Source organism: Centroberyx gerrardi, chromosome 15 (genome assembly GCF_048128805.1).
Source record: "Centroberyx gerrardi isolate f3 chromosome 15, fCenGer3.hap1.cur.20231027, whole genome shotgun sequence".
Classification (NCBI taxonomy): Eukaryota; Metazoa; Chordata; class Actinopteri; order Beryciformes; family Berycidae; genus Centroberyx; species Centroberyx gerrardi.
Window position 1 is genome coordinate 14684742 of NC_136011.1, and position 24847 is coordinate 14709588.

The window sequence follows — 24847 nt, forward strand, 5'->3', positions numbered from 1 at the left end:
TTTACAGATTGAAAAATAACATTTGCTGCAACCGGAACTTGACCAATTTTTTGCTATGCTCAATAACTTCACATCCCTGCTGGCTAGGTTTAAGAGGAGTACCTGAATAGTGAGTGGCAAGTGTTTCATCCCTGAGGGTTTCGCTCTCCGTTTCACTTAGCATTGTGTTAAAGAACTGACACAAGGCACATGCCTTTTTCTTCAATAGGAGGGATATAACCAATCTAACAAGCAGAAGATAACCAATAATTACAACAATTGAATTCCATGAGGGAAAAATATCTCACAAACACACAAACATGGATGTGTCAATGCATCCATGATGTTCATCTGACTGTACAGTAGGGATATAAATAATCTATCAGATTTTAGGAAACTATAGTATGAGTTTTTTTACATACATTATCAGTGATCCATTAAGCAGATTTTAAAATGGGTTCAATGAGATTTCAGGTCTCAAAGTTCATCTACTTGACACATTGTTGACTTGACATTACATACACTGATTACACTCCAGTATTTCAATAAAACATCCTCAATCAAAGATAAACTTCACCATACACATCAAGTTTCCCAGTGACATGTTTGCTTTAGTCCAATCATGCAAAATACACCCAAATTCATTCCTTTGTACATTTGTAAATATTAAAGTAAACATAAAAAATTGTACATGTTATTTACGGACAAGCAAACGCTTTAGTCATTTAAAGAGTGACACTATTTGCAGTTGTGCAATCAAATTCACGAAGACCTTTGCTCTGATACATTATATTGGCTAAGCATGATATAGTTTATAAGGACACCCAACTGGTGTCGACATAAAGCGAAGTACAACTTGAAATGTTACCCCTTCACTTCTATCACGTAGAGACAACTAAATATACCTTATAAGCAATATATATCTATGTGTCCATAAAATCTTGTGTGAATAACATTTTGTCTACTGTTAAAGCCATTTACATTCATGGATACTTAATTGCTGATAAATAGGTTGATTAATAAATACTGCATTAACCAAATAACTCATATCCAAACAGATCATCTGTTTGATTTATTATAGAAGGGGAGGCAAAATCAAACCTTGTCCCCATTTGTAGGAATGGAAATGTTACTCCAAACTAAGAAATCATCAAAAATGTTTTTATCATATACACCAACTGTACCAACAACAAAGACCACAATAAAAAATTATCACCCCCACCTTTAAAATACTCAAAGTCAAGCAGGGTGCATATAACTTTTAGGATACTTTGAAATATTTACATATGGTTCGACCCAGAAGTTGAATTTTGAGTAATTTCCCCTGCTGTCTCATGTCAGCTCTTCTTCTAAGCTATTTACTAGCAGGAATCAACTGGAACAAACGTTATCTTATACAGAAGCTTTGTGTTTGGGTACATGAGACATAGCTACATAAAATAGCTATGAGGACAGTAGACTATGATATCAGTTTCCTAGATGAGGTAGTAAACCATTAGATTTGCTACAATATACACTGAGGAGGGCACTGACATTTCTTATCTGTCCATAAGCCCAAAATGCCTATTCGGCACAAATGACAAAAAAATTACTACACTAAAGTAAGCCTAATGTGTTTAACAGACTAACTTTGCTTTATATATTAAAATGTTGGATCTTGCTCAAAAATCTGCCCTGAATGTTGAAGCAGAGCGTGACCTATGTGTAACACTGGATGATTGTCGATGCAAGAATAATCCAATTAGTGAAAGTGAATCAGAGTGACCATTTTTACTTTATGATGCAAGTCAACTTGAAGTAACTGCTTCATCGTATTTTTGCAACCTAGACAAACATTATTCACACATTTTGTGAATTAGTGTAAATGTGTCATGCAATTAAGAGTAAAGGGTTTGGCCTATCAAACCCACTAATGGATTACCTATTTCAAATAATGAACATTGTTGCCTGGAGTAAGAGCAATGGCAATCCAAACCTAATAAAGCCATGTAATACATCTAAAGCATGCCTGCATTTGGAGTTGTTTCCATAATAGCTTAAAAGTGGCAGTGTACATACTAATGTGTAAAACAAGATAGCTTGATAAGTTTAACATCTAACATAAAATAAAGTTGTTCTATTGGTACGATGCTATTAACATACGTGTGCAGGTCCCTGACATATTGTTATGCATTTTACTGTAGAACCAACTCTCACTTGAAATCAGTGTTTACAATCTAGATGTATGTTCTTGAACTTTATCTCTGCAAATATAATATCTGAGGTACTTGTTGAGATATCATGTCCTCATTCTGTATTCAAAACACCCACTTTCATCTAATACCACAAAAGCAATATTGTCTACGTCTAAAAGCCTGCAAGAGCTGCAAAATGAATATATAAAGATTTGCTAGAGTTGTATATTAACCTGATAAAAGGATCACGTGTGTACGATCCCATATTATGGAATGTCCTGAGGTATAACGGTTGATAATGCAAGAGACATATATAAACACAGTCATTCTTTAAGAGCCGGATGCAATGCATTACTGATTAAATCATTCCAATACTGCACCTAGATTTGATTCATTTTGAACCTCTGGATAAGCACAGGATTGATATTTTTTATTTTCTGTTTTTGTCTCCCAGGAGCCAGTTTCAAAAATACTACAAAGTATTTTGGAGTGTAGCATTAAGAGTTATCCAGACTACTAAGTAAGAGGCTAGCTGGTGCATGTTTTACTGACTGTTATGGGTCAATACAGGTATGAAGATGCTGACATCACTACAACAGAGCGTTAGCCTCACAAGTTGCAGTGTGATCAACTCGTAAGTCTGGTCTGGCTTGCGAGGCTAACAGAATGTGGCATCATCATAATATTGGACTGAATGTAGTGTAATGTAATGACCCAACTGTTTTTGTTATGACCTGGTGTGCCACTATTGACCTGAAGAGAATATTCTGTATTATGTGCCATCAGGCAAGCAAGACCTGTTTGAAACATGCATTCAATTAATGTAATGATATACAACTGCAATCCAAACTATGTGTGCAGGAAAAAAAAATAAAATGGTGAGGTTTTTGCATTGTTCTGATGAATAAAAAAAAATAAAATATTTTCAGAATGAACATTTCCCCTTGTCACATGTCTTAGAGAAAGACGTCCCAGAGACAACTGTGCCCAATACCTGAAATCTGTAAATGACAAGCCCTAAACCGCATAGATTTAAAACGTTCAGAAGCCTTACACTGGCACTGAAATGCTACTGATACTGGTTAAGGTAGGTTGTGAAGACACCTGATAGCAGGGTGCACATATTTGTCAGTAAGTATAAGACATCTTAAAATGTTATCTCAAAAGGGTATCTGAGGATGACATGTTACCCCCTTTTAGAGATGACTGAATACGATGAGGCACTGATGTAAGTAAGGATATCTTAAAGTGAGGTATGTTTATGTCTGTCTATAGAAATCTATTATCTATATTTTCTTATTTTCCTGATAGAGAACATTTTCTTTCACTGACAAATACTGCACCCCAACTTGAACTTATCCTGAGGTGTGTTGAAGGCTACGAGAGAAAACTATCACGATTCAAACTGCGCAGCAAAATTGCATCACATTTATGGGTGGAAATAATGCCATGCTTATGAGGATTAGCTCTCAGATTTGGACTGAAAAGGGAGGTGAAATTCTGGACAAGAGACCATGTTATTCTAACACACTAAAAGAAAAAAAAATGGATATAAACATGCTGGAACATACAGTTTATCCTTGCATCTATATTTTCTTGGTGCTGTGTGGTCCACTTCAATCTCAGAAGTGCATTTGCAAAACAGTGACAGAAACTTTCCATGTCATCCATAAAACAAATGCATTATACAATGGAGAAAATTTGCATTAACCTAATATTTACAGTGCTCAACATGCATAATTGCATGACGCATATGAATTTAGTTTGAATAAGTGGTCAAGTGCTCTTTAAGAGAAAATATATAGTACTGACAGAGGACAGTAAGGGGCGCCACTTGCCAAGACATGATTCCATGTGGCTCTGATTATTAAGAAGACATTTATAAAGCCAGGGATCACCATTTTCAGTTTAAAAGCAAAAACTGAAAATACTGTAAAACATGTGTGTTAAAATTCCTAAGAAAGCACAAGGGAGCTTTCTGGGGGCAATATGTAGTGCAGTGGGACACTTATAGTGTTGAAGACAGGCAGCCACTTAAAGTAGACAAAAATGTGTATGTATTAACGACCAAAAATGACCAGGTCAAATAAGTTATTCATTAATAAGTGCTTTTTAAATTAATTGTTATACAACTAGTTGGGTATGATGGAAAGACAACTCTGTCACTGCCACTGTCCAGCAAATGCAACATTATTGTTAACCGGTTAAAAGTACATCATTAGTAGTACTGCACCTTGTTACATTGTTACGTTACTCATCTGGTGAGAGGCCTGCATCAAACAACTCACTGCCATAATCTGTGGACGCACACTCTCTTTTCTCAGACTCATTGTGCTGCAAGTTTTGGAGTCCATGGCCCTCGGGGAACTGCGAAACATCCTGTTCCTCTACCTGGCTTAGCAGCCTCAGTTTCTTTTTGGGAGGATGTTTTAAGGTCCCCAGTCGCTCTTTAACCTTGTATTCCAGGGTGCTGTGTGGAATCCCGTAGATGGACTGGGCTTTAGACACACTCATTTTCCCGCCCATCACCACCACAATCGCCTCTTCCAGCAGCTCAGTGTTGTACTGCCGGTAACGCCCTCTTTTCTTCCTCGGCTGCTTGTTACCTAGATCCGACTCTGAATCCAAGGCGGGATAGTTTCCCCCCAAGGCTTGGCGGTCTGTGTCATAAGCCCAGTATTCCTTCTCCGCACCCGGGCCGTCAAGTCCTCCATTGCTCCCTTTCCGGCCGTGCTTGGGTAGAATAGAACGAAGCCTCTTTCCCAGACCGTTCTCACAGAGCGATCCAGAAAACTCAGAGGACAAGGAACCCCAAGACTGATCCGTTCCTGTGGACAAGCCTCGCACCCGGGGAATCTTGAGGTCAAAAGATGATGAAGGGGAAAGGGAGAGGCCCTGGTCTCCGCGGGCCTCCTGGATGGTTCCTTTATCAGACGACAGCGACTTTGAGAAAAGCCCAGCAGCTTCCAACAACCTGGGTAAGTCTTTAAGGTACTCGCTAGCCTCACTGTTGGTTCTGAGTTTGAGCAGAGCCCCGAAATGAGTTTTGGTATTCCAGGATGCAGATCCATTTCTGAAGAGGTCAGTAGGTGTGGAGCTGTGGTTATGGCTGGGAGGTGACTCTGGGTCGCTCTCCTGGGCCAGACCAACCTCCTCTTTGATGTGCAGCGAGTATGCAAGAGGCTGGGAAGGCTTATAATGGGTGGAGTGGCCGATATTCTCCCTCCTCCTCCCATCCTGTAGGCTCCTCATAAACAGCCCGACTTGCCCGTCCGCTCTCAAGGATCGCCTGATTGGATGGAAGGAAATTGGGTGTAAGCAGAGCTTGCACAGTGCCTTTTTTCTCTTTTCTAAAAGGAGGATGGGTTGGGGAGGGGAGGATGTTGGCCACTCCTTTATTATATGACCTTGCTTTGGTAACATCACTATTTTTTTTTTTTGAACAAATGTCTCTGTGTGGTTGTGTGTGTGGCTTTTAAGAACAAAAAGGCTCAAGTTTGACAATTTGTTTATTTGTTTGCTTTGACGATTCTGTTTACAAATTTTGCATCAACATAAGATAAGAAACAAAAGGAAAACCAAGGGCAAAGAAACCAAGAAAATAAAAGGAAAGAAAAGAAAAAGATATATACTGGAACACATACAGATGTATGTATTCCAGTGGCTCAAAAAAGCACAGCCAGAAGAAGGAGGAGGGGACATTTGTCGTTGCAGTAAAGCAGCCTGGCATGTAGCAGCGGAGCAGGGCACACTGACTATGTGTTACGAGTGACTAATGCAAGTTTAGCCCTCGGCCCTTTGTGTGTGACGTTACCACTGAACAAGCACAGCAATAAAAGAGTAAGCCAGCAGAAATGGGTTGTTTGGTTTACCATATTCAAAAATTCTCAGAAATATTGACCAAAGGAAAATGTCCATTGTTATGGAGACACTCAATGTAAATTTGACACTCAACATAAGTGAATAGGGATGCACTAGTTGATTCTCTCTCACTAAGGTGGTTGATGTTTGACTGATTGACTAGTGTTTAAGTGAAGGAAGAATAATAAACAAACAATAAAATACACTTTATCTGGGGAAAAAATATCCCTTTTACCTATTAATATTCAAAAAAGTGTTTACTTAAGAGTCTTAATAACAGAGTTCTGCTTTTCTTCATTTAATACTCCCTAGCCCTGTGATGCAACTGGTTTTCATCTAGATACCACTTATCAAATTGAAGATATGGTGAATGAAGGCTATAGATATAAAATTCTGCATCTATAGCCCATGCGCAGTGTAAGATCAAAATCACTGGCAGCTTTTTTCTGCTAGGAATGATCATCACTTTAGATCATATCAGCTCCCAAAGCAGCGAAGGAAGCTGTAGCAAAGCAACTGGCGCTTAATTAATCCAAATTAAAATTGAATTACAGGCATGATCAATTCCAAATGCACTAACATCCAGGTCATAGTATGATGATATCAAGCTTTGCCCTCAAGGAAAACAGAACAGAATCAATCTACAAACAGACTCAAATACTTTTTAGATTAAAAAAAAAAAAAAGATGTTGATCCAAATGTTTGATTCAAATGAAGATCAGAGTAAAATGGGAGTTGTTTGTACAGAGAATGTAATTACACTGGGAATGCAGCCCTCTGGTTTGGCTAAATTTCATTCCAGGAAATGCCTTATAATTTTAGAGAGTTGATATCATCAGTGAATATGCTCTATGGCAAAAGTTGGCATCATGAGGAAAAAATAATGTTGATGAAAAGCATGCATGATGAGGAAACTACTAGTGTTACCAGCCAGATAATGGAGGTACTGGAAATGCTAATGTTCTGAAGTGAGAACACTTTCATGCTATATCTCCTCCTCTGGAGAGGAACATCACATGCAGTGCAGTAACTGTGAAAGTACGACTTTTAACACCTCTACTACTGAATGACTGTCATTGGGAATCTCTTCAGTCACTGAGGCAACTCCTAAAATAATCTTTTTTTTTTTTAACTTATTATCTCCTACAGTATTGCAGGGTTTCAGACCTCAAGGAGCAGTTTCGTGTGGTTTCAATTATCCTGGAATCGGTTATATTGATCTACAATTAAAAACTATGGATCTGTGGATTGGAAGGTTCAATGTGTACAAGACGGTTCCTTGTTCAAGAAATGAAATAAGTTATTAAGTTACTAAAGCTTAATTTTGCATTTAATTTCACAGTCTTACTGGACCATGCTATTGCAGATCTGCAGAAAACAAAAACTCATTACTGCAGTGCTCAAGGACTGGAGACCAGAGAGAGAGAGAGAGAGAGAGAGAGAGAGAGAGAGAGAGAGAGAGAGAGAGAGAGAGAGAGAGAGAGAGAGAGAGAGAGAGAGAGAGAGAGAGAGAGAGAGAGAGAGAGAGAGAGAGAGAGAGAGAGAGAGAGAGAGAGAGAGAGAGAGAGAGAGAGAGAGAGAGAGAGAGAGAAACTTATCTTACCCTTTGAGTGTGGATGTGGTTGGAGAAAGGTAGGGACTGTGGGCTGGCAGGCTGCTGCTGTAGCGGTTCTTTTTGAGAGATAAGTCGAGGACTCCCTCTGTTAAAAAACAAACAAAACAAAAAAAACACAGGTTAAGAGTCAGTTCAGTGAATTCCAATTTTACATTCAGACTGCACCATCTCTGGTGTGCTGGTTCAGTCCGGAATGAGCTGCTCTGTTAAGGATGTGTGGAAGTTCACAATACCTTGTTCACTGGGCTCGGCCGGGGGCTTCTTGACGGTGAGGTCGAGAGGGGCGTCCTGGTCGGCCATGAGGAGCTTGCTGAGGACGGGGTTCTGGTTGTGTGCGGAGGCAGCCAGAGTGGCAGCAGGGCTGGTAGAAGGTGGAGCCCCTGAGAACGAGGGTGGGCGCGGCAAGCTTTGGTCAGAGCAAGGCTGGGGATCTGAGCCACTATCCTGAGGGGAGCTGGTTTTTGAGGTATATTCGGCGGCAAACTGGCGGATCATTCTCTGCATGATCTCTCGAGCCACTACTGGAATGTGCGGGTCTGAGAAGCTTGGCACATCTGAGAAAGAAAAACATGGAGGAAAAAATTGTTAAGCATATATTTCTTCTGTGAGATCCACCAGTGCCAGTGAGTGACACCTTGTTTGAGGTTTTGGCTCCATCTCTTATTACTTCAGCTGTGTAATAACACAATGACTATGAGTTTAAAGTGCAGATTGTCCGACTGCTATAATTTGAGGACATTTTCAGCCATATTCAAAGAACAATGAAAGAACAAAAGCCCTTTCAGTACACTACCCCCAGTGCAAAATATCATCGTCATATTTCATAGGTTATCAAAAATCCTTAGTGTACAATGACAATTATGTCCTTCCATCCATTTTGTATTTCTGATGATTTATCAGTAATTATTCTTTGCTCTACATTACTCTGCATCAGCATGTAGTTCATGGTTGAGATGAAACAGAACAAGTACACATGGGTTTGAGATGTTAATCCATCTCAAAGTCGTCATGCTTGTGCAGCAGAACTTCAAAATTGGCATGAGCAACTTTAGCAGGTTTTTATCTCCCCAATAAACTTCCCATATGGTTCAAAAGAAAAAACAAAGAAGAAAATGCTAAATCAAATATTAATGCCAAGAAATGTCCATGCCAACCTTCTCTGTAGCAAGAACTTAATGATTCAAAGCTTGATTGGTAACTCAGGCCTCTGCTGCCTTTTTTCAACTACCCAACCATTTATTCCAACCTTGCACTTAATCTGCCCAAATTCTCTGCAGTTCTTTAAATGTTCATTTGATGCGGCTGAAAGGACCCTCAAATTTAAGATAACAGTTTGCACTTCACCGTGTATAATTGTGTCACTTAGCATCCAATGTAATTAGAGAAGGGAGGCACAACATCAACATCAATGTCGCTTTCAAAAACACTTCTGCTGTGTTTTCTTATAATACTTTTATAAACACAGCTGCAACACTTTCAAGTCATGCTGAAAACACTTTCTTTACATTTTAATAAGAACATACCAAGCTTAATTAGTGTCATAACAGTGAGAGACAATGATGCAAGTGACTAGTGGTGTAACTGACCGTAGTTGATCCGTGATCCGTACGGATCCCCCCCCACGGTTCGGCACGCATGTGAACCGCGGATTAATTGCAAAGTTTAACCATCATAGTGTGAAATACAGTTTTACTGCCGGTGTTACTTTTTAAAGTAATAATTCCCTAAATCTCGATGCAGAGTTGCAGTGAAAAGATACAGACAAGACAGATGCGTGCTGTGTTTTACTCTGAAGCGCAATGATTGCGTTAGGGAAGAAAAAAAAAGGAAGAGCGACTGATTTAAAAGCCGTCGCTTTCGCCTCCATTGAGTGAAATCCCGTAGGCTATGACTTCGGGCATTTTCAGTGGTGTAACTGGGAAACTGGGCATGCTTGTCATCATTGAAACAGATCACAAGATTGTGATGTTTATTGCAACTTCGGCAATATGCTGCCTTCCCTTCGACACACAGCTCCGCTCGGAGAAGCTCCAGTCTCTTTGCCTGTCTGTGGCATAGCCTTCAGTGTTGATAGGCTATTACTTGTGACGTGTAACCAATCAGTGCTGTGGGCGGGACATTGAGCGAGACTACAGATTGGTGACTACAGACAGAGAGAGGCGGCTGCATCAGAGCCAAAGTAGCACATTTTTAAATTAATTTAACCCTAACCCTTTTTTTTTTTTTTGCTGATCCGAAAAACGATCCGATCCGTGACTCAAAACCGTGATACGATCCAAACCGTGAGTTTTGTGATCCGTTGCACCCCTACAAGTGACCCATTTCCAGAGTCATCCCTGACCCAGCGACTCACCTTTTCTGCAGAGAACTGCATTGAGAAATTCCTCAGCTTGCTTCTCTAGTCTGTTGATTTTGGTCTGGTCTTTAACCAGGAGCGCCTTGGGTGTATCTTCGAGGCCCTGGTTGCTTAAGCCAACTAAGTGTTCCTGTCAAATGACAAAACACAAACAGGTCTTCATACTCAAATAGGGTACTAATGGACTGAGCAAAATGTATGGGAAGATGAAATAATGTTGCTTTGGTAAAAAAAACTGCCTTGCTTAAAAGGGCCCTACAATGTTTTGCATTAGTCATACAAGGCTCTGTGTGAGGCCTATAATTTAGTGAGAAAATAACATGAAAAAGAAAAGCTTGCCTCAGTGGGGAAATACTTCGGTGGAGATAAATCTGGTTTTAAACACGATCAACAGTTGCAGCTTGTTACTGACTGATGTACAAATTGTAATCCAATTCACTTCCTTGACAATCTTAATGCACTTGGTTCAATTTGTATTGGTTTCACTCTCAGATATAACTATTAGTCGAATAATTTCACCCAGTTACCATCAAGTGGGCCCAGCTCTACATATTCAAGTTACTTAAAGTGTTTCCGCCATAAAACCCTGGTGGCTCGAAGGGCAAAGGCACATAGTACAGACTCACAACAGGGTTCAAATCTGGCTTGTGACCTTTGTCACGTCCTTTCCTCTCTCTTTCTCCATAGTCTACTATTTAAAAGCATGAAGGCCACAAAAGATTGTCTTAAAGAAAGAAGGTTCTGTTGCTTTTAGACTGTTTTTTCCCCTACCACTGGTTGAAATGAGGCGCCAGAGCAATGTAAAGAGAGAAGTACAGAAAACAAGAAAGCTTACCTTGACTTTGTCTCGTCTTAAACAGCAGAATAGACAGTTTTCATCGAATGACCAATCAGACACTGCTTCAGGCTCACAATCTAGGGACACAAAACAAAAGACACATTTCAGATGACAAGCACTGAAAATCACAAATGTATAACAACATTTTCAGAAACCCTAAAGTTGTTTTTTAAAAATTGTAGGGAGTGCTGTTTCCGCATGAAGGAGGGCTTCACTGCAGTTCATTGTTTAGGTTGATTACTAACCACCAAATTCTGTTGCACTTCCATTTTCATTTATCTGAACACAAGTCATGGGTGAATAATAAAAACAAAACGATGGGGGCTAAACAGAAGTTATTTTGCTGTTCTATGCCACATGAGGATATTTGTGTGACAAAAATAGCACAAAGAGAAACAGGGATATATGTTCAACAGAAACATCATTACAATGAACAGCTATTCACACAATTGTTGGTGAGGGGAACATAAAATGTCCTTGTGTTCAGTGATCTCAGCTCAAGTGTACAAGTGCATGCACTAGGTAGTTGCCATGGAAATCTAGTTGCTTCCTATAAATTCAAATGGCCCAACCTTCAGCTGGGCAAAGGTCTTGCGTTGAGAAAACATTATAGAGCACGTATTAGACTGGCTGAAGAATCAAGATTTACAGCATTATATCAGTATTAACAAAATCTGTGACATCTGTTAATCCTAAACAAAATTCCAACCTTAAAATAATAACAACAATAATAAAATCACACCAAGGACAACAGTTATGCTTGCTTGAGAGACTACATCATAGCACATTTTGTTTTTAGGTTCTGTCTCTTTTCTCATTAACTCGACAACCTCACCGACTAGTGGCTTGCGAGCTGCAACATGAAAAATAGGTTCTATTTGAAACCTGCAGTGTTCTAAATTCACTTTGAATCTATTGAGCATAATATTCCAGGCTAATATATTATTCTTCCTGCACACAGAGGGAGCATGGGTCTACATGTAGGTTAGCGCAATTTATTGTTAATTATGTTTTTAATATAGACATGAATGAATGAATGAATTAATTTATTAATGAATTAAACATGAATGCATAGGCCATGACAAAAAGCATTTTCATTTATTCTCAGCGTCTGACTGAATGAGGAATGGATTGATTCAGTTCAACTTCATTTCCAGCAGCCCTCCTTACCAACTGCTATTGTAGAAACCCTACTTAGACATTTACAGTCACTGCAAAGGTCATGAAAACCCAAATAATGCCCACTATTGTCTCACTAACATCATGCATTGTCAAAATGTCTGAAGGAAACTGCAGACTTTTACACTGGCCCCACGCCATCCAAAACACCAACTTTGTAGGAACACAAGGCATCTTCTCTTCAGCAGCCAGAAGGGCAGCCTTGTAGAGAGGAGTGAATGTAGAGGGGTACCAGATGGTACAATGGAGCAGCATTGTCATAATGGGTAGATAACAGATAGACTACATTCAAACCACAAAATTCTTACATGTCATTCGAAAGCATGTTTGTTAGCCTGACCAAGAGCACAATTATGATGAATGAGATATGCTCAGCTTATTTTGTTTGTTGTGAAAATCTTACCGTGAAATAATTTTAGGTCTTCTACCAGCTCTGGACCAAACAGACCTTCCAGAATGCTCTCAAACCCTGATGAAAGAAATTAAATTCAATGAGTATGCAATGTTCAATGGCAATCATAAAACAGTGAGCAGAATGTGTACATTTCAACCAAACATTTGCAATGATTTATTCTTCATTCAGGCGTGGTCCTGAAACCAACAGCTGCAGAACACACTCAAAATGTGTTACTGATTAAGACAACCCAATTTGCCCAAGGGCCCAAATTAATTTGCTCTACTAAAAAAAAAAAAAAAAAAAAAAAAGATCAGTTAGGGCCTAGCCTACTACACATTGCTGACATTTTGTGTGATCATGCCCTATCCATACAACCAAGCTTGTCTTTGCCTTTTCATTTCATCTTGACAACCCCCCTAAGCAACCCTCTTCTCCTGTTAAAACACACATTATCAGCTTTCACCCCAGGTTTTACTTTAATGGTAAATACATGCGCTCCATCCTCCAGTTGCCAAGCAACTGAAGCAACTACAGAGTTAGGAGCACTTGCATGTTGTAACATTAAAAAGAAACTGCCAGAAACAAGATGGCTAGGTGATGATGTCAAAGTATCGCACAAGTATCATGTCACAGAGTCAGGTATTGTCTATTCATATCAAGGCAATGGTAAAGATGAGGAATTCAACCAAAACCAAATCTACAAAATCCACTAAACATAGTTTTAAACACAGTTTACAGTTAGGGAAATGCCAATTAAGCTGACCAAAGTCTGGCTACAAGAACCCATATATCATATATAAACTAAAGAAAGAAGCATATTTCTCTTACTCATGAGACGGGTGTTTCCTACAGTCCCAGCTGTTCAGAGGACATAGTATGTTTGGCTGAACAGGACTTCACTGAACAGTGCATAACACAATATGCAATGTCTGCTTACTGCCATGGGGTCAATATACCAGATCCAAAACTACTACATGTGTTAATCCAAGCGGTAAAGAGGTCAGAGGTAACATCTGTCTGCTGAACTGGATCCTAAATCAGAGAGAGTACAAGAGCTTACGCTATTCCAAACCTGCTTGACACTAGCACGCTAAAAGTCATTAACCAAATATTTTTGACTACAAAAAAGATGGCAACAGACTACTGTTTGATATCTTAAATGTGTGATAACTTACATAACATTACATAAAAGCTTTATTCATTAGTAGCACTAAAAATAATACACTAAAACCAGGCTGCTCAACCTAAGACAGCTGTGCATCACTACCATTAGTATAATATAGGCCTAGAACTACAAATAAAAATAGGTTATTGCAAAAGCAAATTTAGCCAAATGTGATGCACTAGTCTATTTAACTACAGAGATATACACTAAAGGCCTACTTACTTATGTCTTCACAGTTGACAACAATAAGCCAAGGAAAAAATATTCATCAGTTCTTGCCATCCACTCTCCTAAACTCACAGTGAATCTAATCAAAAGCTGTCATCTGTTAAAATGCCCTCTCTCTCAGCTTCCCTAACAACTCCCACCCCCTTCTCAAGAGCCAAACATAAAGAGAGAGAGGGGGGGGAAAAATGAGGTGGTGAAATATAGTCTTGCCTATAGCTGCAGCGTTAGTCTGTTTCTGGGTTAGTGCACAGGACTTCAGCTGCAGCTATCCAATCCTATTTCTGAAATATTTCAGAGGCAGGGGAGAAAAGTAGGTCATCCACTTTCGTTTGACAGAGCAGCGCCATGACATCAAACTACTCTTCAGGAATTCGGTTTAGGGCATTTAAAAATGCGTCATACTGCAAAACAGTGAGGCAATATTAACACATTTCTGCTGGCAGATCATAGTGTGGAATGAAGGCTGATGAAAAGAGTCCCTACACACAAGCCTCTTCAAAACAAAACCATTTTTTGGTGCCAGCTCCTTAGATTTAGGCTTAAACCACACTAGAGTAGAACAAGCAGCCTACATGTGCAACGGATAAAATATTGATAACGTGTATTGCTGCCATGTAAGCTCTACAAAATAAATGAGTGTATAAAACAGTGAGCAGTGGGCATGGTTAAAATGCAACAAAAACGGATTAAAAAAACACCAACTTCTGCATTATCTGTCCTATGCTTAGTTATAGGTACCCTACCCTAAGCTATGGGCTTTGGGATGTAGAAATAGTAAGATAGTGTTCAGCCTATAAGGTGTGTTAAGCATTTTGCCTGCTTGATGGAACATTAGCCAATTAATTATGCTGGAGAAGGAATTAGGCCACCATTCAGATGCTCCTACATATATCTGGCTTGATGTATAGTGATCAGATAGCCTCAAGATACAATATAAAGCATGGGGTACAGAGGTGTGGAACAAAGTGATAATAAGAAAAAGACAAAAGAAGCCCAGTATTAGGTGCCACTGGGCTTACCACAAAAGATTATTGAAACTTATTGAGGACAGTAACGAAAGACATCCAAGACAAAGATATTAGGTTAACTAGGCTGGTAATCTTCATCCAACGCCTATTATTGAGTCGACAACATATAAGTGAGTCTTATCAGAGTCGTTAGTAACTACCTTTTTCTTTGTTTTTCTGTTTGAAATCTATAGGCGACGCCTGTGTGGGGAAACAGCCAGCAAGGTCACTCATGTCAATCAAACATTTCAGACCCTTGTTGGCGTGTTTTCATTCTCTCCGACCACATACTGCAGACTGCCTTGAGGCAATTAAGAGCCGAGTGAAGACACAGCTCAATTCCTCATAGAGGTACGCTGAACTGCAAAATGGCTGGAAAGAGAGCATGAAATAAAATAGCAAGTCTGGTGACGTTTATGGGTTTCAAACACTAGGAAGTCACTGCACAACAGGGATTTTTTAATCTCTTAATCAAATGGGAGACCATGACTAAAAAGGAGTATAGTTCTTTAGCTGTTCATCTGACATGGCTTCAAACTGAATCCCCTCAAACTGAAGCTGACAATCTGTATTTTGACGGCATACTCATTGTATCATTTCAAAACTATTATGTCCAATTAGTTAATTAAAACCGTATAACTACAGTACTACTCTCACCACATTATGTTTATTTAAAGCAACTGTTGGCATGGCATGACATTCAAATGCAATATTACCACCCGCCCCCAACACTCCTATGGTTGGAGACCATTATCATAACAATTTTCAGAGATTTGTCTATTTTTAGCAGCCAATTCAAATAAGAGTAATATCTCCAGTCTCAGCCATATTCTTTACTGGACTGGTCTTGCTTGTCTGAGGTGTGCTTGTAGCCCTACAAGCAAACTAACAGGCAGGACTACATCGCTATGCTCAACCACTGTGGTCCTCGCACCACAGTGAAACCTGTCCCAAATTGGGCACCACTGTAAGAGACTAGGTTTGAATCAATGTTTGCCATGCAGGTAAACCAGCCGACTGGAGAGAAATTCCTCTTGGCCAAGTGAGATATTTAGACTCACACTGCTTAATGCTATTCTGCTACACTTAGGTGACAGGCCAATTCTTCAGAGTTAAAATAAGAAAGATGTGTGATTTGTTTCCAAGTGATTTCTAGATCTTGATTCCACAGCAACAGCATAATCACCTCTCTATTATAAACAGATTCATGGCTTTGAGGTCCATGAGGCTGGTTGTCCATCTGGATGCAGCCTAGACTCTGTAGGTTGTGTGTTCACAACATGAACAGGCCAATATCAAATACACCCTGACAAACTGCCTAACGAGGAAAGAGGCAGATAGATTTCTACTGTACGAGGCAAGACGCTTTACAGGCAATCTCTATACTCAAGATGTATTCCAACTTCACCAAATAGATGACCATAAGTATATTTGGTTCATGTTCATTGCTATACAATTTTAGATAGGCCAAATATTGTAATTGATGTAAAAATAAATGTAAACAGCCTTTGTTAAAAAGGTAGCCTATACTCATAAAGGTAAGTTGACATAAAGGCTACCAAAATGTGTTGGGCCAAGGCAGGCTCCCTAAATAAAAAGCCACACATGAGCCACAAAACCTGACCATGGCCCAGTCTATTTAGGCACTTTCTAGATGATCTTTCCATGGAGCTCGGTGTGCTCATTGTGAGTAACAACCCTACCCGATCTGTCTTAGTCTTCTTCTGACCTACATCTCCAACCAATCAGGGCTGGGAAGAGAGGAGACATTTGGAGTGACACCCTTGTACTTCCCAACAGCACTTAGAAGGAGAAATCCCCTTTCAGGGGGCTCTGAGTGCTCTTCTGCACAGATCTAGGATCAGCTTAACCTCCCTAAATCCTAACCTTAACCTACACTGTAAATCACTGAGAACTGAACATAATGCGTTCTAAAACCCTCTTTACTGCTTAGATGCTAGTAACGCTATGCCTTTAAGTTTTTGGATACTGTACTGCTTGGTAGTGTAGCCAAAAGGTCGGCCTAACACTGAACCACTAGGTAATCTAGCCTTGGTACAAGGCTTAGCCCCTTGTTAATGTCGGGGTGCAGTGCAAGTGCATGGCACAGCATAAGTGTGTTTGAGCATGTTTAGTGGAACACTGATGTTCAAGGCAAGAAACGTGTAATAATCACAAAGAGGTGATACAAAACATACTTGGTTGTTCATGCCAGTTTTAAATCATAGGCATGTAACCTAATTTCCTAATGTCAATGCTTGATGCGCTCAATGACCTGTTGCTACTGCCTAGAACCATTGTACTGTTATTCAATGCCCCACCTACTGTGATGGTAGGAGGATATTAAGTCCACCTACATAGGCCTTCAATTTGGCCTAATTTGGATTCATGAAGCTCCTAATTATGTTGCACGTTCTCTCTTCCTCATACACTGTTGGAAAATCTTCTTTGCTTTTGCAATCTATTACCCAATGTGTATTTTGAAATAGCCTAGTTCTTCAAAAAATATTTTTTTTGTAGAAATGTGAACTACTAATACTACTTTCGTCACTTGTTTGGTATGAGAAGATTTAATCAAGCAATTGAAAATAACATGCCCTACTTCCCATTTAACATCCCTTTCAGTTGTACAATGCAAGTTCCTCTAAATATAGCCCAAATAGGACATCTTCTGTAGTAGTCGAATCACTGCTACCACAGTTGCACTACCATAGTCTCCAATCAAAGGTAATATTAATCAGGCAAAAAGCCTCCACCCACTAGGTCTCCCAGACATTCGGCTAGAGTTTACCATTTTTTACAATGGCAAGCCCATATTCCTGGCTCTAAATTCCTGATAGGCAGCAGTAAGACAATATATAAACACACAAGTGACTTTGAGGGTGTTCGTGTGTGTCTGTATTCCTACAACCAACCAATCAATCACTGGAAAAAAGGTTTGACTTTGCCAATTCATGGAATTAGCAATTATGCTAATTCTATGATTGAGGCAGCACAAAAACAACAACACTGACTTGATGCAGCTTTTCCTCAAATGTTAATAGAATGCAAACATTTCATCATGAGATTGCAGTGCTCTTTGCGCTGGGCGGCCCACCCTTCTCTCTGCTGCTCTAGCTCTGAGGGTCTATGGCTCTGCATCAACCTTTGCTCAACCCATCCCCCACTGACACTACAGTACAACTCACAGGGGGAGAGACCACAAGCTCTCAGAACGGGAGCTTCTCTCAGCTCACAGCAGCGCATAACCAAAATAGACCTAGTTGGATTTGGTATCTTTGGTTGCAGCCTACGGAAGTAATCAATAAATTAATTGATCCTAAATCCCTTCATCCTTTACGATTATATCATCTATTTAATCATATGATGTTCGCATAGTGAAGCGGATCATACTCTCATTCTGTACAAAGAGGGTCATTGACATGCCTGAGCAAGGCTCTATGGCTTCGTAGGATAGGGCTGAAGGGGAGAGATCACAAAGTTACACAAATTAGTCGAGCTACAGTACATGACTATTTTCATCTTAACTCGGCCCATCACATATCTCGAGACTAAGCCTAATGCTTAATGCCTAGCCATTTGAAATGCATGTAGCCCACAACGCTACCCACAAAAAGGACATGCTGTGGGTCAATAGACAAACAAACATGAAATAAGCTTAATATTATTAAGGCATTACAACCTTCACAGGCATAAGCAAAGCAGTGCTTGAAATGTAATTTGGCTGCAACACATTGAGTTGATCGCAAGCAAAATAGCTGCATCAGGCTATACAGTGGGCAATGAGGTGACAGCTTTGAGCAAGATCTAAGGCGGAAAACACACTCCATGAATACTTAACATGATATGATGCAAACTGACACTCAAATGGTGTAATGCTGCACAAAGCAAAACTCTGAATAACAGAACTCTGAGACCACCATGACAGGCGAACATAAAAACATGTGGGCGCGTACACACACTCTCTCTCTCACACACACGCAAACACACACAGTCAAGACAGTGCATTTCATGTGAAACCACTAAAGCTGTTGGTCTAGTTGTGTCTGTCAACAAAATACCATGTTTCGCAAAATGTCAACAAACCTCAGCCATCTCCTTCTGCAAATTAAAAAATGTAGACCAAAAGCCCATCAGAAGGGGCATGCAGGAACAGAAAATGGACTGTGTAAAAGTTAAAATTAAAAACAACACAATCTGCCTGTTGTCAATATTTGCTTGTCATCTGTTTGAGTAAATCCTCAATCCAACTCGCCCACATGTCAAATACATGCATGAATAACTGAAATTCCAGGCGTTCTCAATGTTAGCCCAGTCTGTTCCACACTGTTTGGAAGTCAAAATTTCCCCAAATCAGGACAGAGTACACATTTTCAGCTACATAGTTTGCATCTGGGGGCTGATGTACCATGAACACATGTACAGACAAATATACAGACAATAGTTTCTGCTGTTCTGTGGGACAATTGCCCTACTCTCTGCCCTGTGGTTTTATTGCTCACATTAAATACACAAAGACAAAATGTCCATTTCAATGTCAGCAGGGTGGTGGTGGCGTGCAGCCCTCTCCACCAAAAAGCCAAACAAAAGTATGGCCTTGTTGTCATGGACAGAATATGCCATTCTACAGCAAGCAGGCTGATGTTGTTGTCATGTACTTTGCAGCTTTACAACTATAGCTGGGGAACAAGGGACATTTGTCAATCATAGAGGAAGAACTGCCTAACTGAATGGTCCAGAGCCTGGGATAGTGACTAGCCAGAATGCCATTATTCTCTCTCCATTTTCTTTCTAATGATCAGCAGATAGCCTACCTAGTACTGTAGGCTGCTTAGCTGGAAAATGTTTACCCTGTATTATAAAGCCTAGGTCCAACTACACGATTTTAACGCTGATTCTAAGCCCATTTTGAATCTGGGCTAGTCGGGTTGGGGGAGGGACACTCGGGCTGGACGGTTGACACACATTATCCTGTAGTGTGAACGGGCTCGACACTGCGGACAGTGCAAATGTAATGTGGAATGTAAATGTAATCTGCAGCTTCTGTACCATGGAGCAAGAAATGATAGAACAGCTATTCTGTAATTGTGTTTACAGTGAACTGTTCTGGACAAATGGGAAAATGTTTTTGAATGACAGAATCAGGTAGTGTGTGATCCCTCGTCTTCGTGTGTGACGCCCAACTTTGTCCCATCGCGTAGTGTGAACAGCTTCCCAACCAGACGGCAAGCATTTCGTTTGAACTGCCCTAATGGAGCAAAACTTGAACCGCCTTGTAGTCTGAGATAGGCTGTAGTTAACCTACATTAAAAGTCCTACATTTAGCCTACCTCTAATATTTTGCCTTCAAGTTAAATAAGTAGTGCTTACAACCAAGGATGTGATGTCCATTCAAACAGGAAGCCTAAAGCATCATACATAATACTGAACCTAAAATTGGGTTAAACTGGTCTGCAACAGACTGTCAAGAGCAGTAGACTGTCAGCTTCAGCTGCTCCCCCTAAATGTTTAGTTTCACTTGCTCTTGTTAGTCAAGATGCAGAGGGCAGAGCCAGCCACTCATCTGAATGCACTGACTTATTACAACACCACACAAATCTTAACGTTTGGGAAGTTTGATTACCTTTATTGTTTAATTCAAGCCCGCTTGAACTTCGCTCACAACGCACTTTGAAAAGCCATTCTTTTTACTCTTGTCAAGTACTTTGTGCACACACACAGAGCACACCTTGTACATAAATAACACACATTTCAACAGCAACAGAGCTTTGCACACCTATGCACAGTGACCATCTGGAGTGAGTAAAGAGCCATCGTTTGGCAATAATCAACTACATTAATCTTACTATCAGCCTGCTAAGTTTGTCACAAAAAATTATATTGTAATTAATTTAATTTAAACCGTTTCATAATAAAACATGACTACAGAGCAAATTTGATAGCAAAAACTAGAACCAGCAGGCAGCCCTCTCTCCTCCTCAGTGTGCTTGCTCACTCTGTGTGTGATGGTGTGTGTGTCCGCATTGGCTGTTGCTATGTTACTGAGTCACGAGAAGGGGGGCGGCGGGAGTCGGACAGAGATTTAAAAATGGCCTCTTCCTGTTCTTCAAGCCCCTCTGTCAAACGCAAGAGACTGTAAAAAAACATCTATGTCTTGACAATGTGAGAGAATGAATACAAGGCGAACTGCAAAGTGTACTGCAGGGTATTTTCTGTTGCCTATGTAGGTAAATGATGTTAGGTCACATGCTTCAGGAAAAAGCCATAGTCAAAACACAAACGTCCAGAAGACTCAAGCAGCAATGTCACAATTTCTGCTACCACAGGAATCACCTGAAACTGAACACTTGTCTGTTTATATGTTATGTTTGGAATATGCTCTAAAAAACAAAACAAAACAGGATTTTAGGTGTCTATTTGGTTATTTAATTATAATATCATTGTACTACACAATGAAAGTGCTACATAGCCTACTATTTAGGTCTATTGCAGAAAATGTGCTGTTTGCAACATTTTTGCTACTTATATTGTATACAATCTGTCATTGATGCAATCTGATGAATGATCAAAATGATTCCAGTAAATATTAATGATAATGTAAATATTCATAAAAAAAATGCATATGCATACAGGTCATACATTTGTAAAAGAGAGAGAGAGAGAGAGAGAGAGAGAGAGAGAGAGAGAGAGAGAGAGAGAGAGAGAGAGAGAGAGAGAGAGAGAGGATTATTCTAACTAGTTTTGTTTCTATTCAGTTTAGCTTTATTTGTATTGCACTTTTCACAAGCCACATAATAGGCTTTTGGAGCTTCATTTTTAAATTTTGCACTTTAGAAACAGAGGGGGAAATAAGGGTAAGAGTAAAAGGCCACTTTTAAAGGAAATGTTGCTGTTTTGCACTGATTAACGCTTTTCCGCCCTCAATATTTTTGTTGTTATTGTTAATCGAAAGAGTTTTTGCCAATATAAAACACTTTAAAATATAAATCTGGGTTTTATCTGCAATCAGTATTCTGTTTTAACTGGCTTAGAGTTCTATAATATATATTCACATTACGTGTATTGGAAGCAGGACCAAAGGGAAGGTCATGCCTACTTGTCATCCATGAAGAGGAATGTTAAATTTGATTTCACCCCATAGTATGTTCAGCAGCAGAACATGGAGGCTCTAAACAGCAAATACTGAACAGGAGACCATAGGGGATTTGGCTAAAGCACTCTTCCAAACTGAGCATTAAAGGTGGCAAGCCTAACCAAGACGGACACTGAAACATTTCAAAATGACTCTGCACCTATTTAACTATATTTACATGTTATAGGGCTAGTATGGTAGGCTACAGTGTTTCAGGGAACCTTACATTGCTGGTACATATGGAAAAATCTTTCTGTGATTCACCACTGGGTCCCAACTCAGTATTTTATAAAAGCTATGTTATTACTTTGGCCATTTCACTGATAAGTGTGTGTGCCTTGATATTCAGATTCTACCACGACGTTAGTTTAGATTCAGCCCCCACCCAACCCCACCCTACCCCCACACAGACATACATACATACACAAACAGCTAGCTCATACATATTTTAGCTTGTAGACTAACAAATAAAAACCTGCATGGTTTACGGAAACGTTTTTTGTTTGTTTTAAAGGGGGCTGGGGGACTGGACGCTAGAGAAGTTCAGCACAGGCTGCAAATCGAAAAGAAAGGAAATTCCTCCAAGGGGGTCTTAGTTACTCTGACTTCCTCATTGCAGTACTGCGCGCCCACGGGAGGTGATTTGAGAAACACGAGTAATGTTGACTGAAAACATCCACGGGCATGCATCGCCCTCCCCCATCCAAAATACAGTAGGCTATCATCACACGGGGACGCGCATTTCAGCAAACGGGGTCCGCAGTTTGGCCGACGCAACGCCTAATTCCTGTTTGACACTCCCTTTAAAACAAACACTGTGCCCTTTAAACAAACTACGCCAGTAAACAACGAAAGGCTACACTTCGGAATGGAATCAATAAAAACAATGAAGTACCCCAAGAAGTAGAGCCAAATTGTCACAAACTGCAACATTTACTAACCGCTCATTGGCTCAGGCTTGCTGCCGTGAAAAGGAAACAGTTGAGGACAAAAAGTCGCTCGGAGATGCCCCGGGTGAGCCCGGTTATAGATGGTTATTTACACCCATAAACGTCCAATAGCGGCGGATTTGAAACCATAAATTTGTTCAGCGTGCAATTGACATTCTCCTTACCTACACAGTGAATGAGTTTGTGTCGCCACGAGTCAAGTTCCTGCCGAAAGCCGCGCCTCTCGATTGTGCATTGCTGCCTTTTGCACAGACTCGCCATTTTCTACCGACCTTCTCTGGACGCGTTCACGTTTGGGAAGAGGAAGCGCTCTAGCTGTAACATGAACGCGCGCGCCTCCCGAGTCGAGTAGGAAATCACTCCGGAGGGAAATGCTCACAGGTTTCACAGTCATTCAGAAATAACCAAAATAACCAGAGATGGAGAGGAGTAGCCTAATGTGGAGGGAAATGAAAGGCTCGGTAAACTATGGCATCTAGTTGTTTACCAATGTAAACAAAACAGTTGTATTTTCAGACGCCTTTTCCCTATATCACCGTCACTTAGATCAGTTTGATACCACTGGCTATGAAGTAGGCTATGGTATGAATTTATGACATACAGATTTATGTCAAAATTAAACGCGGCTAAGCTATTCTGCAATAAAAATGTGTGTAAATTGAGTTTAGGTTTACCCTACCAGCAACAATAAATCCTTGCTTGTGTTGTATTAAAATATCATGTGTACATCGCTTTGGATAAAAGCGTCTGCCAAATGGCAAATTGTAATTGTAATTGTAATATTTGAGTAGATTACACATTAGGATAGGCTAAGCCTGTCAGTTTATATGTTTTGGGCTACTTGAATAAGATTTTAGTCATTCTGAAGCATGCACGAATTCATAATGATGTCCCTTTAAATAGCCTATTTGCTGTTCACTCAAGTGAAAAGTGCAATCTAAACAAGTACTCCCATTCAGACGTAGGCTATTTGACAATAGCCTATATAGATTTGAACAATACTTAGGCCAATACTTAAGTAAAAAAAAAAATCTAAGACTGTAAATAGTGTATAGTCCATTCAAGCCAATTTGTCTGTTTTAGCTAAAATGGAGTCGTGTTTGAGCAAAACAAAACCTCTATGTCTATCTTCTTCGTCAGCCCTGGCCAGTAAACATGTTTGCTGAAACCCAGTTCCCCTAACAATACTTATATACATTATTCTTAATGTGCCCTAGACTACACTTAGCTGTAATCAAATAATGAAAGTTAATAACACCGGTCCTGTTGGCTGTTATGATGGATCTAAGTCTGCTTCATAGCCTAATTATGCAAGTGGTTCAGAAAATTCCCTTACTACCCTTTATAAATATGTCTGCCACCGTCTCTGTGCTGTAGCACTAGGCCAATCAGAGTAAGTTTTCAATGAGAGGCAACAACAGTCATGCAATGAAACAGCGCGGCGGTCAGGGTGCAGTGATGCTGTTGTAATGCCGCCTTCAGGTGCTGTCGGAAATGTTGCAATTATGAGCTGAAAGCGCATAAACGCGAACGTGAAAGCGTAGTAAATAGAGGTAATTTTCTGACACCCAAGTTGCTGAGTTGTGACTTTTAGGGGGCGGAGAGCAACAAATGATGGGAAAGCATCAATATAGCAATCAAATAAAGCAATAATATATGTTATTGTTTGGCTCTCGGTGTAATAAATTAGCATTGTTGTATGTGTCTATTTTCACTCTTTGTTTAACGTTTAGTTTTCATATATTTTTGTTTTTAATAAATGAATTAAAACATAAAGTGAACGCCTGGTGACACTTAGCCTGCTCCTTTTCATTCTGTTGCTGCAGCACAAGGTAGCTGTGCCTCTTGATATCTAAAATAAAACGACAGCCACCAAAAAAGGCTTTTTGTCACAGGGTCCATCTTGTTATCATTTCCGACCAAAGGCACTTGAATGTGTGACAAGCCATTTTTTATGACTTTTGAA

The 24847-nt window shown here is 39.9% G+C and overlaps 1 protein-coding gene across 1 annotated transcript; it reads right to left on the minus strand.

The window, feature by feature from the left end:
* Positions 1 to 4089: 4089 nt before the first annotated feature.
* Positions 4090 to 23142, minus strand: LOC139923252 (ligand-dependent corepressor). Its single transcript, XM_071913981.2, has 7 exons — positions 23046 to 23142; positions 12406 to 12471; positions 10821 to 10900; positions 9983 to 10115; positions 7863 to 8183; positions 7618 to 7714; positions 4090 to 5442 (listed from the first exon to the last, which is right to left on the minus strand). The coding sequence occupies exons 1-7, from the start codon at positions 23140 to 23142 to the stop codon at positions 4404 to 4406; spliced, it is 1833 nt and encodes a 610-aa protein (XP_071770082.2). The 3' UTR covers positions 4090 to 4403.
* Positions 23143 to 24847: the final 1705 nt, after the last annotated feature.